General features: G+C 41.7%; 2 protein-coding genes across 9 annotated transcripts in view; one reads left to right on the top strand and one right to left on the bottom strand.

Moving 5' to 3' along the window:
* Positions 1-17,074, bottom strand: part of LOC149124732 (large ribosomal subunit protein eL6-like) — a 125,114-nt gene that overhangs the window by 15,549 nt on the left and 92,491 nt on the right. For all 4 annotated transcript variants that reach the window (XR_016213505.1, XR_016213506.1, XR_016213507.1 and 1 more), the window contains one exon: positions 7,155-7,310. The gene's annotated coding sequence lies outside the window, so the exon portion shown is untranslated. The remainder of the gene's footprint in view (positions 1-7,154; positions 7,311-17,074) is intronic.
* Positions 1-17,074, top strand: part of GUCY2C (guanylate cyclase 2C) — a 109,647-nt gene that overhangs the window by 38,317 nt on the left and 54,256 nt on the right. For 4 of the 5 annotated variants that reach the window (XR_011379003.2, XM_051850284.3, XM_051850282.3 and 1 more), the window contains 5 exons: positions 271-367; positions 3,564-3,681; positions 6,431-6,566; positions 8,916-9,001; positions 10,297-10,408. Coding sequence is in view for 4 of the 5 variants with exons in the window: in XM_051850284.3 (XP_051706244.1) it covers positions 271-367; positions 3,564-3,681; positions 6,431-6,566; positions 8,916-9,001; positions 10,297-10,408 (549 nt within the window). In the remaining variant the exon portion in view is untranslated. Of the gene's footprint in view, positions 1-270; positions 368-3,563; positions 3,682-6,430; positions 6,567-8,915; positions 9,033-10,296; positions 10,409-17,074 lie in introns of those variants that run through there. The other variant, XM_089304626.1, reaches the window with a different exon arrangement.

Raw genomic sequence — 17,074 nt, 5'->3', positions numbered from 1 at the left:
GTCTCCTTAAATCTAGAAAAGTACAGCAATAGACTAGATGGTTTTTTTTTAAAGATTTCATACAGTTCTGTTCTGACTTTGAAACTGTAAATGAGAAAAAAAAGGGAAGGAAGAAGAAGGAGGAGGAATTTGAGGAATTGGTGTTAATATTTTTAAAAATGGAACATGGGTTTAAATCTACTGGGTTTAAATTCAGGCAATTGGTTCCCTTCCCTGTTTGTGTGTGGATCATCATGTATTTCTCTCCTTGTCTTGCTCTCTCTCTTCTAGTGATTGTTATGTGTGGTAAACCAAAAGTCATCGACAATTTGAAGGATGACTGGACAGTAGCTGAAGACACTGTCATTATTCTGGTGGATCTCTTCAAGTAGGTATAATATTTGGAAGAACCTTTCTTCTTTCAGAAAGGAAATACTCCAAGGATTTCCAAAAGACACATTCTCACTTCCCTTGCTTCACACACCCTCATTTGGGGTTCAGTATGATAATATTTAGACCAGAGTTTCCTGCCTTCCTCATCACATGATCATTCTTATCTAATCAGTTGTGACCTTAGCAAAGATGTATTCCGTTGACACCTCCCATTATGTCTAAATACAAAAGTTTTTAAAAAGCCCCATCAGAGTGCAGTGGAGGATGGCCCAAGTCCTTGGGCCCTGCACCCACATGGGAGACCAGGAGAAGCACCTGACTCCTAGCTTCGGATCAGTGCGGTGTGCCAGCTGCAGTACGCCGGCTGCAGCAGCCACTGGGGGGTGAACCAACAGAAAAGGAAGACCTTTCTCTCTGTCTCTCTCTCACTGTCCACTCTGCCTGTCAAAAAAAAAAAAAAAAAAAAAAGAAAAAGAAAAAAGAAAAAAAAAAGGAGCTCATCCAACCTCCTTATAAAAAAAAAAAAGCCCCATTAAACCAACATGTCCATTCATCTGTGAGGCGTACTTAATCAACATGGGGTCCTTATTTCCAGTTTGATTTTAAGGTCTTTATCCAGAAAATGATAAATCAACTATATAACTCAATATTGTTCCTGGAGTTGGGCACCACAATTTTTTCCCTTCAATTGCTAATGGCCTTTGATCCTAGATTACTTTTCCTTCAGCTACCTTTGATAAGAGTGAAGTTAAAGTTATCAGTCTATTTGACAACAATTATTCTTTGCCTCTGCAGTATAGTCACTAAGTGAGCAAGAACAGCCACACTTCTCTAGAACTAAGGAGAGAAAATTCCAGAGAAAACAAATCACCTTTTATCACAACCTATCTTGTTTCCTGTTTTTTTTTTTTTAACCACTAACCTTCTAATATGGTTGGAGACTCCACTAACAAACTGTGCCAAAGCAGTACTTGAGTCAGAGATCACCAGTATGACTCTGCCCCTTGTCCCCATCAGTGAGATCACATGCCCTCACTTATCTGACTAGATCATTAATCATTACCTGTCTGTGTTCAGAGCCAAACAATTACGATGTTAGATGTTTCCCACATGTGCTTCATTGTTTCACCCATACTAAACATGTGGCATAGGAACTATGAGGCTGTTTCACAGCTAGTTGTACACACACATTATTAATCATCCAACTTAGGCTTTTAGCTGCCTAAGTACAGGAAAGAAGGCAGAATTATCAATAGTTCACTCCTACAATCACGTTGATTTCAACAACTGCTTCATCTTCTAAAAGAAGTCCTTAGTGTAGCCAGGTTAGTGTAATTTTACTTTGAAAAATTCTCAGTCAACTACCTGAGTGCAGGCATTCCATTGTCACTATTCCCTAAAGATGTGTGGTAATGTTTTAGGAAGATTCAAAACGACATAACTTGTGTTTGAATCCTAATTCTGATACTCCTGATTCTTTTGATTCAGGTATTTCTTGGCATCTTGAAATTAAATCTCCTCATCTGGGGGCCTGGGTTGTGGCATAGTGGGTAAAGCTTCCACTTTCAATGACAGTATCCCATAGGGGTGCCGGTTTGAGTCTTGGTTGCTCCACTCCTGATCCAGCTCCCTGCTCATGTCCTGGGAAAAACAGTGGAAGATGACCCAAGTATCTAGGTCCCTGCCACCCAAGTGGGAGACCTAGATAAAATTCCTGGCTCCTGGCTTTTGCCTGAGTTAACCTCAGCCATTGAGGCCATCTGGAAATGGATCAGCGAATGGAAGATCTCTTTCTTTCTCTCTGTCTCTCACTCTCTTATTCCCCACCCCCTCATTGTGTGTGTGTGTGTGTGTGTGTGTGTCTGTTTCTCACTCTCTCACTGTAATTCTGACTTGCAAGTAAATAAATAAATCTATATAAATCTTCTCATTTATAAAATGAGAATTAGAATGTCCATTTTATGAGGGTGCTTTTGGAATTAGATGTGATAGTATGGCAAAATATCCAACAGTCGTTAGTACAAAGTTGTGTTTAAACATTAAATGATAATCACCCTAGTTATAGCATTTCAAACATGTTATATTCTTTAAAAAAAACCTAGGCAATAGGATTTTGGATATTTTCCCATGAAGAAATGTTAAGTATTTGCAGAGATAAATCTGTTTACCCTAATTGGACATTATACAATGTATACATATATTGATATATGGTACCCCATACATATATATGATCTATGATACCCCATAGATATATATGATTTTTATATATGTGTTAAAAATTTTTTAAAGTTACATTGTTTGCGTATTAAAGCATCCAAAGTATTAGGAAGTTTAGAACCCATATGATTATCAGAGCAACTTCAAATGATGTTGAGTCTACAATGTGCCAACTATTGTCTAAGAGTTGATGATACAAAGATCAATAAACCAATATCCTACATGTCAAAAACTTACAATGTTAGAGAAAATGTTTATGCTTGAGTTTAACCATTTGAAAAGTAGGCCTAATGACAAATTTTATGTCTGCCATCTCGCAATCCTTATTATATTTTAATTTATTTGAGAGACAGATAGAAGAGGAGAAAGAGAGTGAGAGATGGATAGAAGAGGAGAAAGAGAGACAGAGTTTCCATTTGCTAGTTTACTCCCTAGAGGCCCACAGTTGCTGGGGTAAGTCAAGGTCAGAATCAGGAGCCAGAAACAATCCAGGTCTCCATGTGGGTGGCAATTCATTGATCCATCATTGCTGCCTCCCAGGGTCTGCCTTGGTGGGAAGCTGAAGTTGGGAGCTGTAGCTTGGAATCAAACCCAGGCAACACCCTGAAGTGGGACACAGGTATATGAACAATTATGCCAACCACCTGCTCCTTAGTATCTTTATATTCTTAAGGGTGTTTAAGGAAAATAAAGATTCCAGGTATAAACTAACAGTTTCTAAGTCTTGAAAACAAAAGCTGTCTCAAAGGAGTACCTGTATCTTTTTCCTTTCCATTTGTGTATTTTGACTTAGAGGTACCTAAGTTCTTTTATTCAATTTGGCAAATATAGAAGAAAATAATCCTATCTGGGAACTGAAAAAATCTTTCTGACTATTTTCAAGGCTCATGTTATAGTTTTGTAAAATGTGGAAGATATGTCTTTATTTTTTGAGGAACCTAATTTTCACTAAGAACCTGTACATTTTATTACAGTAACTACTACTTCAATGACAGTGTCACAGCCCCTGACTATATGAAAAATTTCCTTGTTTTGACACTACCTCCTGGAAATTTCACCTTAAATAACTCATTCTCCAAAGATGTTCTGCCGGTAAGATATGTGTATGTGTGTGTGTATGTGTGTGTATGTGTGTGTGTGTGTGTGTGTGTGTATAATACATAGGAATAGAAAAAGGAGCTTCAAAGTATTCATGGGAAAAGAGAATTAAAAGATAATGTGAATTTTACATAAATGTTTGAAGCCCCTTCTATAGGGTGATATCATCATCCTGCATTCTTAAATGAGCAATTATCTCTTCTCATTTCAGTGCACTGAACAAATATTAACTAAGAACAACTATATGTATATAATTTTGAAATAGGAGGATCCAAAAATCAAAACTATCACTCCAAGTCAATTTGCTAAATTCTAGACCAGCACAACAGTACTCTGTCATGTCAGAACGAGAGTGACAATATGGGAAGACAGGAAGAAGTCTTGCTGTCAAGGGTCACTCTTACACTTCAGTAGAAGCCAAACAATATAAAATAAAGGAAAGAGTACAAGAAAGTTCTGTACCTCCCAAAGCAACTCTCTCCTTCAGCTGGTATCAGAATTCTACCTTTGCAGATGTCTTCCCAGGTTAAGACATTGACCTCTGCTGTAATTCAGCTGACCACCATCCCAATTTACCCAGGACAGTTCTGGTTTATTCCTGTTATCCCAGTAGCCCATCTGTTTTAGTATTTGTCCCAGGAGGAGGGACTCCATTTAGACATAAAATCATAGTCCCTCTTATAATGCAGGGTCTTTGGCATTAATAGTACATTGAGCTTTGTTGACCACTGTACCTTGACTCAGTTTACGGGATGCCTTCTGCCCTCCAAGGTCAACAGTTATGAGCAAGTTTAGATTGGGAGAAAGGGTAAAGGGAACTCTTAAGCCAGTAAACAACCTTGGGATGGCCAGTCTATGGGGCCAAGCACCAAAAGCTATAAGAAAGTTGGATGCTTCTGAGAGTATCTGTTTTTACTGGAGTGGTGGCTCTGAATCTTCCAATTTATGACCCTGCCAAAATAAGGGCTACAATCTCTTAGGGGGCTGGGTGTTCACTGGATCCTTTTCATCTCATGAAACAAGATTTCAGTGAAAGAAACTGAAATGAGTCAAAGAGGCTTTCTTTTTCCTGTTTATATTTTATTGCAAATATAATTCTGGGTGCCATATCCAGAGATTGCTGTCCTCCTTCTTGACTCTGGCAAAAATGGGATTCTGCATAGGCAAGCAGTCCAAAGTACCTGAGGTCACAGAACTCACTGAGTCTCAGTAAAGAAAGAACTTTTCATTCATAGCCCAGTTCTGTGAAGATCACCACACACCAGCCAGAGAGTCAGAGGAGTTCTGATCCTTTCCAGTATTTTCCTTTTGTAGATATGAAGGTGCCTCAAAAAGTTTGTAGAAAATTGAATTAGAAGAAAAGTTCAAGCTGGCGCTGCAGCTCAATAGGCTAATCCTCCACCTGCGGTGCTGGCACACCGGGTTCTAGTCCCGGTCGGGGCGCCGGATTCTGTCCCGGTTGCCCCTCTTCCAGGCCAGCTCTCTGCTGTGGCCAGGGAGTGCAGTGGAGGATGGCCCAAGTGCTTGGGCCCTGCACCCACACGGGAGACCAGGAGAAGCACCTGGCTCCTGGCTTCAGATAAGCGCGGTGTGCCGGCTGCAGCGTGCCAGCCGCAGTGGCCATTGGAGGGTGAACCAACGGTAAAGAAAGACCTTTCTCTCTGTCTCTCTCTCTCTCACTGTCCACTCTGCCTGTCCAAAAAAAAAAAAAAAGAGAGAGAGAGAGAAAGAAAAAAAAGAAAAAGAAGAAAAGTTCAGAGGCAGGCATTTGGTGTAGCCCTTAAATCACCACACGTGATACCCATATCCTGTATCAGAGTGCCTTGGTTCAAGTCCCAGGGCCACTCCAGATTCCAGCTTCCTGGAATGTGTGCCCTGTGAGGCAGGGGGTGAAGGCTCTTGTACTTGGGTCCCTGCCACATGAATAGAGACCTGGATTGAGTTCCAGGTTCCTGGCTTCAGCCCAACTCAGCCCTGGCTGTTGCAGGCATGTACGGAGTGAAGCAGCACACTCTATTTTCCTCTCCCCACTCAATCTTTCTGCCTTTCAAAGGTAAGTTTGCTTGATGTAAAAATACTGAAATCCATGCATATGAGGGGTATTCAAAAACTTCATGAAAATGAATATCATGCAAAGACTATACATGGATTTCAAACATTTTTTTGCAACAAAATCAACATATTTCAATTCCATTTTTTACAAAACTTTTGAAGTGCTCTCACATAGGGGCCTGAAGTAATACCCAATGAGAACTGTCTTCAGAGCAAGTGCGATGGTATCATCCAATCCCAACTCCTCATGTCTCACCCAGTATACTGAAAGGCAGGGGTTGTAATTGTTGGTTTTCTCTTTTGCACTTAATGTACATTAAACTGCAAGCAAGCACTATCGTTACATAAAATTTTACAAGAATTATGAAAATGTTTTATGTCCACTTTCCTGGTTGCAATTATGTATTTTATCATAGGAAGGAAGTATAACTGCCTGGAATTACTGCCCTAAAGGCGGTGTTCTTGTTTTATTGATCCCAAAAGGCGGCATAACTGTGACATGAGTAATAAAGAGCACTGACCCAAGGAAGGACTTTCCAGAAGTCTCCTTTACCACCACCCATCCCTCCAATTCCCCACATGTCCCCCTACTTTCCCACTTTACCCAGCTGACCCCAAGATCATTTCACTCCAGGCTCAAGACCTAAATCTCTTTTTTGAACCTATTTTAAGATTTCCCTTCCTCATTCAGGCAAGAAATGACTTCACTCTTGCTTACTTGGATGGGACCTTGCTCTTTGGACACATGCTGAAGACTTTTCTTAAAAATGGAGAAAATATTACCACCTCCAAATTTGCTCATGCTTTCAGGAACCTCACATTCCAAGGTACTGGTCTCCTAGGAGCACTCAATAACAAAGTTGTAGAGATTGGGCTTTGTGAATGGACTTTGGGAAACCAAGAATGAATGTAGCAATACATGGTTCAACGGCTAAAGACCTTTCAATTCCATAGAGGCAAACGTGGTTACATAAACTTTGGGGATGCCATTGCTGATATATGGACTCCAGTTTATGCTGCAGACTTTCAGAATCTTGCATATCATAGAAAGAGCAAGGAGCTCAGGCCTTGGATGTATGGACAAGCTGATTCCAGGACATTCTAATTAGGTGACACCCAGGCTATGCTTAGAAGCTAGCAAGAAGAGAAATATCTGCGGTTTGATTTTGTTTCCTCCACATCTCCCATTCTTCAAGGGTAGAAACCATGACTGTTAAGCCTCTAATAAAACTTTTAATGATTCCAAGGCAACACATACCCCTCTCCCCTCTGAACCACACGCATCTGCGTTGCCTTTCCCATGGAGCCTCTACTGAAACTCTCATCTTTCATTTTTTCCAAAATTCATCCTGAGATTATGAAGGAAATTCCTTTTAAATGTACTGTCTACTGAGTAACAGACAAATGATAGATACCTTCTCTAAGTTGCCTTATGGTTTTCCTATGGGAATCCTTTGTTTTCCCACAGGATGCGTCTTCCTCTGCTGGCTTCCTCTGCTGGCATCAGTTCTGAGGGCTGCACCAATGGCTGTGGTGTGTGACAATAACAGGAAGTGGTCGTTTCCATACCCCTGCAGAAGTGGGAAGGGAAGGACAAGTATTTATGTCTTTTTTTTTTTTTTTGACAGGCAGAGTGGACAGTGAGAGAGAGAGAGAGACAGAGAGAAAGGTCTTCCTTTGCCGATGGTTCACCCTCCAATGGCCGCCGTGGCTGGCATGCTGCGGCCAGTGCACCACGCTGATCCAATGGCAGGAGCCAGGTACTTTTCCTGGTCTCCCATGGGGTGCAGGGACCAGTACTTGGGCCATCCTCCACTGCACTCCCTGGCCACAGCAGAGAGCTGGCCTGGAAGAGGGGCAACTGGGACAGAATCCGGCACCCCGACCGGGACTAGAACCCGGTGTGCCGGTGCCGCAAGGTGGAGGATTAGCCTAGTGAGCCGCGGCGCCGGCAGGACAAGTATTTAATGATCATTCCTTGTGTCCCAAGCTCTGCCAGCCATGATTTGTGCATTCCTAATGTTCCCACATCCATGGTCATGGTCAGGCTTCCCAGTGGCCACTGTCCCAGGCTGAGAGCCAGGAGATATTTGCTTATGTCCTAGTTTAGCCACCCACCAACCATACAATGCCCTGGACCAGTTCCTTAACATCTCTGACTTCAATAATTTCTCATCAATAATATAGAGTCAATAATAGTGTCTGTATCCTAGTATTCCAGGGATAATAAAGTGATCAATGCATATAAAACATTTAGCTCAGTCTAGTATTTAGTAAATATGAAATAAGTATTATCTATTACATTGAACCATGTAAAATTGCTGATTTAGCCAGCACCGCAGCTCAATAGGCTAATCCTCCACCTGTGGCCCCAGCACCCCGGGTTCTAGTCCCGGTCAGGGTGCCGGATTCTGTCCCGGTTGCTCCTCTTCCAGTCCCTCTCTCTGCTGTGGCCCGGAAGTGCAGTGGAGGATGGCCCAAGTCCTTGGGCCCTGCACCTGCATGGGAGACCAGGAAGAAGCACCTGGCTCCTGGCTTTGGATCAGCGTGGTGCGCTGGCTGCAGCGTGCCAGCCGCAGCGGCCATTGGAGGGTGAACCAACGGAAAAGGAAGACCTTTCTCTCTGTCTCTCTCTCACTGTCCATTCTGCCTGTCAAAAAAAAAAAATTGATGTTTTAGTCATATTTAACCTTAACAGCCATTTCAAATGTCTATCCTATATTGCTATTATGTCATAGATAAAAGATTGGAATTCAGAGAACTTAAGTGATGTTTTATATCTTCAGTCAATAAGTGATAGTGAAGAGATCTTGATCTTTTTACAATGTAATTTAGATTATACAGGGATCTACAGATTGCTACCAGTTTAGTAAATATTTTTAGCAAAGATTCATCACTAATAATTGAGAAGTTTATTCTCTGGTTACATTTATTGCTGTTCTAAGTGAAATAAAAATACGTTTTTTCTGCTGACTAACACTAACTGACATAAAAATACTCTTCAGAGATCTCAGGGTCAAAAACCAATCTAAGTATCCTCTGATTAGACCATTAAGGGTAATAATTTCTCACTAAATATGAAATATTCATGTGAACCTATATTATACACTGTCAGAATTCCACCTGTCAGGTAAAACATTAACAATGACCTCTAACGCTCTCTGGATTTGTCCTAGGGTATACGGGTCCTGTGACTCTGGACGACTGTGGGGATATTGACACTACTATGATACTTCTGTATACTTCTGTGGATACCAAGAAAGTACATCCTACTGCTTATCAGAAAATATGTGGTAATCTGGGTGAGGAGGGATAACTTGAAGAGGAGCAACAGTGAAGGAATAGTTTATTTATTTGAATATCTTTTAAATTTTTATTTACTTTACTTAAAAACAGAGAACTTTCATCCACTCCCCAAATGCTTACAACACCTAGGGCAGGGTCAGGCCCAGGCCAGAGTCAGCAGCTTCTAAAGCATCACCTATGTGGTTGGCAGGGACACAAGTACTTGAACCATCACCTGCTGCCTCCCAGGATGCACATAAATCAAGAAGCTGGAATTGAAAGTGCAGGTCAGATCAAATCCAGGCACTCTAGTATGGGGTAGGGGCATCCCAAGTAGCATCTTTTCCACTGCTCCAAATGCCTGGTCTAAGAGGTTATTTACAATCTGAGATAGTTCATTTTAGCTTTAAAATTCTGCCTTATATTGGGGTAGTATTCCTTAAGTATTTTCACACGTAGAATTCTTACTCTGAATATTCACTGTAATATATATGTTAAGCCATCCAAATAAATTAATAAAAAGATGGGATAACAAGTCTTTGCTAAAGATTGTTTATTCATTTCTACAACTAAAGATTTCAATGACATATTCTGTTGCTTCTCTCTTCTACAAAACTTAATAAATGCAGCAGTAATTTGAAGATTTATTAATATTTCCATTAGCAGATTACTTAGAAAAGAAACCTCTTATACAAACCAAATTAAATGGCATGTACAGAAAGCACATTAGAGCAAAGGGATAAGAGAGATTAGAAAATGAGGTAATTGATAGAATTTTAAAAATGCAGCATTATTTCAAGGCCCCTTGACATGTATCAGAGTGATATAATGGCTTTTAGCAGTAGTGCATTTTTCTCCAGAGAAGGTTTTTAAAAGCAACTTAAATGTTATGTAAGACACTGGTGCTTCTTTGGCCATGTGACTTGGAGCCAGCCATTTACTATTTTTTGGCTTCTATTTTAGCATTGATAAAATGAAAGACTTGAACTAGTTCTCTCAAGACCTAAAGACTCTGCATTGGGCAGGGTTTAACTGTAAAGTACATGGTCATAAAGAAATAGAAAACGAATAGGCGCACCAGGAATTTAAATCCGTACTCATGCTACGTACCAATGAGAAGATCCTAACTAGTTCTGAACTGGTTAATAATTACCTTGTTTCACTGAGAAGTGTTATGAAACTCAAGTACCACTGGGCAAGATAGTCAATCCCATCAGAAGTTTTTCTAAAATGTCTTTTTCTGTTCTTTTTTCTTTTTGCATGCTGACATAGTTCAAGGTTCTTTTGACTTATGACACTCGCGTGAATAACACTATCCCAGTGGATATGAGCCCCACATTCGTCTGGAAGAACCACAAACTTCCTAATGATATTCCGGGTCGGGGTAAGATACCTTAGTGAATTTTCATTACCTGAAATTGTTTTGATGGTAAGGAGAGCAAACCCTAAAGGTTATGCAGTTAGTCTGTGTTTAGCTTATTGTGTCAGCTAGATTTGCTGGTTTATAAATATAGACTTCTGTGTGCAATTAATGATATTGCAGCTGTGATCCAACACTCAAAATATCTTAATTAATTAATTTTTTGAAATGCAGAGTTACATGGAGACAAGAGGGAAAGACAGAAAGAGAGATCTTCTCTCTGCTGGCTCACCATCCAAATGGCTGCAATAGAGCCAGGAGACTCTTCCTGGTCTCCCAAGTTGGTGGCAGGGGCCAAGGCACTTGAGCCATCCTCCACCGCTCTCCCAGATGCATTAGCAGGGAGCTGGATTGAAAGTGGAGCAGCCAGGCCATGAACAGGCACCTACATGTGATACTGGCATCACAGGCCACAGCTCAACCCACTGTGGTATAGTCGGTAAAGCTATTGCCTGTGGTGTCAGCATCCCATGTGGGCGCAGGTTCGAGTTCTGGCTGCTCCACTTCCAGTCCAGCTCTCTGTTATGGCCTGGGAAAGCAATAGAAGATGGCCCAAGTCCGTGGCCCCCGCACATCCCCTCCCCACCCCCTCACCCACGTGGGAAACCCAGAAGAAGCTCCTGGCTCCTGGCTTCAGATTGGCACAGTTCTGGCCATTGTGGCCATCTGGGGAGTAAACCAGCGGATGGAAGACCTCTCTCTCTCTTTCTCTCTGACTCTTCCTCTCTGTAACTCTGCCTTTCAAATAAATAAATAAATATTTTAAAAAGTCATTCTAGGCCGGCGCCGCGGCTCACTAGGCTAATCCTCCGCCTAGCGGCGCCGGCACACCGGGTTCTAGTCCCGGTCGGGGCGCCGGATTCTGTCCCGGTTGCCCCTCTTCCAGGCCAGCCCTCTGCTGTGGCCAGGGAGTGCAGTGGAGGATGGCCCAGGTGCTTGGGCCCTGCACCCCATGGGAGACCAGGAAAAGCACCTGGCTCCTGGCTCCTGCCATCGGATCAGCGCGGTGCGCCGGCCGCAGCGCGCCGGCCGCGGCGGCCATTGGAGGGTGAACCAACGGCAAAAGGAAGACCTTTCTCTCTGTCTCTCTCTCTCTCACTGTCCACTCTGCCTGTCAAAAAAAAAAAAAAAAAAGTCATTCTAATTTAGCTATACTCTTTTTCTAAGAATTATTTATTTGAAAGAGAGCAAGAGAAGGAGAAACAGAGAGAGAGGTCTTCCATTGGCTGGTCCACTCCCTAAATGGCACAATGGCAGGGGCTGAGCCAGGCTCAAGGCAGGAGCCAGTAGCTTCTTCCTGGTCTCCCACATGGGTGGCAGGGGCCCAAGAATTTGGGTCATCTTCTGATGCTTTTCCAAGGCCATTAGCAGGGAGCTGGATTGGAAGTGGAGCAGCTAGGACTCAAATTGTTGCCCATATGGTATGCCAGCTTTATAGGTGGCAGCTTTACCCACTAGTCCCTATACTCCTCTTTAAAATGTGTCCTACTCTACTATTCCATAGAAAACTAGGTTTAAAAATTGGTAAAAATGGGCACAGAGGCATATTTTCTTGCCCCATTTACATTTTGTTGCAATAAGCTCAAGAGACACATATCTCAGCAAGGAGCGCTGGCTACTCGAGGCTGAGGGGTGATCCTTGATCACGGCCTCCCCATTCCTTCACAGGACACAAGTTTGAATTGCAGTGATGCTTTATCCCCTACTTAAGATGAGGTTCTATCATGTCACAAGAAGCCCTGGCATGGTCAGGCCATCACAATGCAAGTTGGCAATGCAACCCTGAGTCACTGATCATCCATCAGCAAGTAGGGCCTATGAGGTTTCTCCTGGGCAAGAAGGCCTCAAGATAGTCCATGACTGGCATATCCAGGCCTTACCCTTCTGGATAATAAGAATCCATGTTACTAATATATCTTTAGGAAAATTATAAATTTAAGCAAATACTTATATCCAAAGTTGCAAAAAAAGAAACATTAGTAAAATTACTTAGAAAAGCATGATATATTCATAAATGAATTACCATGCAATCAATTAAAAATAGTAATGTTAGGAAATTTATGTAAAGTAATGAAAAATTTAGTTTTTTAACAGGATTCTAACTTTGTAAAACAATGCAAAGACATAATATTGAAAAGAATTATGTTAAAATACTAACAGTAGCAGCTTCTAAGAAATACAAACCTGGAAGCTTTTCTTGATTTTTTATATTTTTCTGAAGTTTCCAAATTTTCCACAAAGACTCTGAATTAGGTTCTCAGTTTTTCGAAGTATTAAAAAATTATAGGCTGGGGCTGACACTATAGCACAGTGGATAAAGCCACCACCTGCAGTGCCAACATCCCATATGGGCTCTGGTTCAAGTCCCAGCTGCTCCACTTCCAAGCCAGCTCCCTGCTAATGTGCCTGGGAAAGCAAAAGATGTCCCAAGTCCTTAGGCCCCTGCATCCATGTGGGAGACCTGGAAGAAGTTCCAGTCTCCTGGCTTCAAATTGGCTCAGCTTCAGTCGTGGCCATTTAGGGAGTGAAACAGCAGATGGAAGTTCACTCTCTCTCTCTCTCTCTCTCTTCCTTTCTGTAACTCTGCCTTTCAAATAAATAAATAAATCTTAAAAAAATTATAGGCTAGGAACATTTCTATTCCAGACCAGCTGCACAGCCAGAAACTGAAAACTTGACCCGATGAAAGAAGCGTCTCTGGTTCGATGGGCTTGCTTGTATCAAAACTGTTTCTAGTCCTCTTCTCCTCCATGAGTCAAAATTGGTCCAAAAATGATTCCTATGTTTTTAATCTCATAGTCATTAGTGACTGACTTAAGAGAGTGTTGACAAGGTGGTGGAAAGGAATCATATTCTTCCAGACAATGAGCCATCCTGAGCTGACTTCATATTTACTGCTATCATTGCTTTTTTAAAGCTCATTTTATTTAATGAGCCTATTTATTATATTTAAAGTCATCATCTGTCTTTATTTTTTGACCAAACTTGATTTTGGAAAAGCATCTCTTTTCTCATGGGCTTCTACAACTCTGTCTTCCTTTTGTAATTTTTTAAAAAAATTATTTAAGAAGCAGAGACAGAGAGAGAACTCTCATTCACTAGTTCACTCCCCAAATGCCTCAGAGCTGAAGCTGAATCTAGGAACTCAATTCAGGTGTCCCATGAAAACGGCAGGAGCTCAATTATTTGAGCCGTCACCTGCTGCCTCTCATTAGTAGGAAGCTAAAATCAGGAGTTGGAGCTGGGAATTGAACCCAGATACTCCAATGTCAGACATGGGCATCCTGATCAGTATCTTAAATACTACACAAAATGCCTGCCCCATCTTGTAACTTTTTGAGTTAACTTTTTGCTCTTTAATTATAGTTCTCAGTGACTATGGTAGATTTGTAAATTTTAGCTATCTGAAGTTCTGATTTGTAAAGTGCAAACTTATCAAAAGCATTTGTTACATACTTAAAAGAGATTGCATCAAATATTTATATTAATACTATGAGGCTATATTATCCTAAGCAACTTCATTTCATCCTCAGTTAACCAGAAAACTCAGCCAGAGCTTTTCATCACTTAACTGTTACTACATTTAGTTGTAAACTTTACAAATAAAGCAACTCAGTCTCTCCAATAGTGTGTGAGTAAAATATGCATGCCTGTTTTTTTTTCTCTGTACATAACTGCAAACTAAATAAAGGAACATTTCACCATCACTCTTTGATTTAACAAAGATAGACTTAGTACCAGACAATGTTCCAGGTGCCTGGGATACAGCAAAGAACAGTGCAGATTTGGTTCCTGTCCTCACGGGAGCCCTCATCATCTGCTTCATGGATTACAGCAATGATGTCCAGCTGACTTCCCGCTTCAGTCCTGCCTGCCTCCAGTCCAACCCACACTGCCATCAGCATGAAGCATGAATCCAGTTGCATCACTGCACTGGTGCTAAACTCTGTCTAGCAGCACTTTACCTACAGAATAAAGTCCCAATGACTGAACATAACGCAAAGCATCCCCTGTCTTTCTACTTCTCTAGCTTTATTTTTCATCTTCCTGAAATCCCTTCTCCACTCTCTCAACGTCCTCCTATTTCTTTAAAGAGATATTGCAGCTTTATGCCACAGGTCTTCTGTATGCCACTTCCTGTGACGGGAATTTGTCATTCCCCTGCACAACTGGTAAACAACCACTCATCGAGATTTACCTGTAGTCTAAGTTTTTGCTTAGCATTTCAAAAGTTTATTAAGGTTGTGCTTACCCGACCTGATTTCCTGCACAGTACTTATATCACACTTATCTGTTTACAAGTCTTTTTATGTCATGTACTTTTAAGGTCCGTTCTTTATTCATATCTCCTTCTCCAACATAGTTCCTTGGACCTAATGAATAAATTAATGAATGACATATGAGATAACCATAAATAACTATCACAGTTATTCAAATAACTTGAATTTCTACTCGGGACTCCAGCACTAATCTACCTTGTGTTAATTTCAGTCCATTTATTTCTTTTCTAATTGTGAGTTCCTTTCTCTGTTAAATTAGATTTAACACACTCCTTCCAACAATGAATATAATGTCATATGACCCTAGGATTATAAACACATTCTACATTAATTGTGAAATGGATTAAATAGAATGTGATAACCACAGTAGCCACCAGAAGGCAGCATAAGCTTAACCTTAGAACTAATGAGAAACTGCAGCTTAGCTAACACAAAACTAAGTGTTGAATTGAAAACTACTATATTTAAGTAGGAGATGGTGTACTCAAATACAGTTTGTGATTATCATAATTGGGTCCCGTGCAGTGAGATGTTCACACTGTGGGAGGCAGGAATTGAGATGGTATAAGAAGTATACCATATACCCTCCAGTTCCTACTCTGGTCTGAGGGATGTGCAATTACAGCAGATTGGTGAGTGGAGTTACCTGCACTGTTAACTTGTATTTCTGAAAGACACTTTTTTTTGGGGGGGGGTCTAGAATTTGGGGTGTGACAAGGGTGTGAGAGTGGCAATGGTGGTCTCACCATTGATTGCAGTGACAAAGAGAATTCACAAAAGTCATGTGCAACTTCAACCTCAACAAATGAATTTATTTCTGCCCAGCCAAGAGTAGCAATTCATACCTTACATTTGTAGTGTTGGAATTTTCCTCTTAGCACAAAACAACATAATACATCATCAAAGGCAAAGTCACATGTTAGCAAACCATAAATTCTTCAAATCCATCCGTTATGGGAATGTGCTGCAGTATTTCCAAGCTAAACACCCCACCTCAGGGAAAACGATTCGTTCATTAGAAGGACATGAGTAATGAAACAAACATAGTTTAGAAATGCATATACAACATGTGAGCTAGGTCAAATGGAATACAAGTTTGTTGAATTTATTTATGCTTTTTTTTTTTTTTTTTTTGACAGGCAGAGTTAGACAGTGAGAGAGAGAGACAGAAAGACAGAGAGAAAGGTCTTCCGTTTTCCATTGGTTCACCCCCCAGGTGGCCGCTACAGTCGGCGCGTTGTGGCCGGCGCGCTGTGCCAGTCCGAAGCCAGGAGCCAGGTGCCGCCTCCTGGTCTCCCATGTGGGTGCAGGGCCCAAGGACCTGGGCCATCTTCCACTGCACTCCCAGGCCACAGCAGAGAGCTGGACTGGAAGAGGAGCAACCGGGACAGAATCCGGTGCCCCGACTGGGACTAGAACCCAGGGTGCTGGCGCTGCAGGTGGAGGATAAGCCTAGTGAGCCGCGGCACTGGCCTATTTATGTATTTTAATATATGGGCACTTTTTTCCTCCCATTTTCTCAAACATTAAGTTGAGCAAGGTCAAGATTTGACTTAATTATATTTTATTCTGCCATTCTTATTGATACTGTACCAGGTCATGTGCTGAGTACTACAGACATAACACTGAACACTTTGGACACAGACCATGTCCTGCCAGAGTTGGTACCATGGTCCCTGAGTACAAGGTAGCATTCTCCTTAAATAAAGAGGTCTTGGTGTCTCTTCAAGTGCACCTTTATTAACTGTTTTTAGCAAAGATAATTCATGCACATAATTTGATTTTTTATTTTGACAGGCAGAGTGGACAGTGAGAGAGAGAGAGAGACAGAGTGAAAGGTCTTCCTTTTGCCGTTGGTTCACCCTCCAATGGCTGCCGTGGCCGTCGCGCTGCGGCCGGCACACCGCGCTGATCTGAAGCAAGGAGCCAGGTGCTTCTCCTGGTCTCCCATGGGGTGCAGGGCCCAAGCACTTGGGCCATCCTCCACTGCACTCCCTGGCCATAGCAGAGAGCTGGCCTGGAAGAGGGGCAACTGGGACAGAATCCGCCGCCCCGACCGGGACTAGAACCCCGTGTGCCGGCGCCGCAAGGCGGAGGATTAGCCTAGTGAGCCACAGCGCCGGCCCATGCACATAATTTGAAATCCAGGAGTACAGATATTCATTAGGAAAGTGTATTCCCAAGTCTGCACCCCCAGAATCTCGGTCATTTCAGCTTTTAGTTCTTTGCCTGTCTCCAAATAACATGCTTTAATTTCTTGACTTATGAACTTTAGATGTTATCCAGTTATTTTTTTGTATTGATAAATGAAGAGTTAGTTAATCTTAATTAGCTTTTCTTCTTTCTAACC

The sequence above is a fragment of the Oryctolagus cuniculus genome, chromosome 9, assembly GCF_051225735.1.
Source record: "Oryctolagus cuniculus isolate XC-2025 breed Fujian yellow rabbit chromosome 9, ASM5122573v1, whole genome shotgun sequence".
Taxonomy (NCBI): domain Eukaryota; kingdom Metazoa; phylum Chordata; class Mammalia; order Lagomorpha; family Leporidae; genus Oryctolagus; species Oryctolagus cuniculus.
Note: the sequence above shows the minus strand (reverse complement) of the source record. Positions and strands in the feature narration are given on the sequence as shown.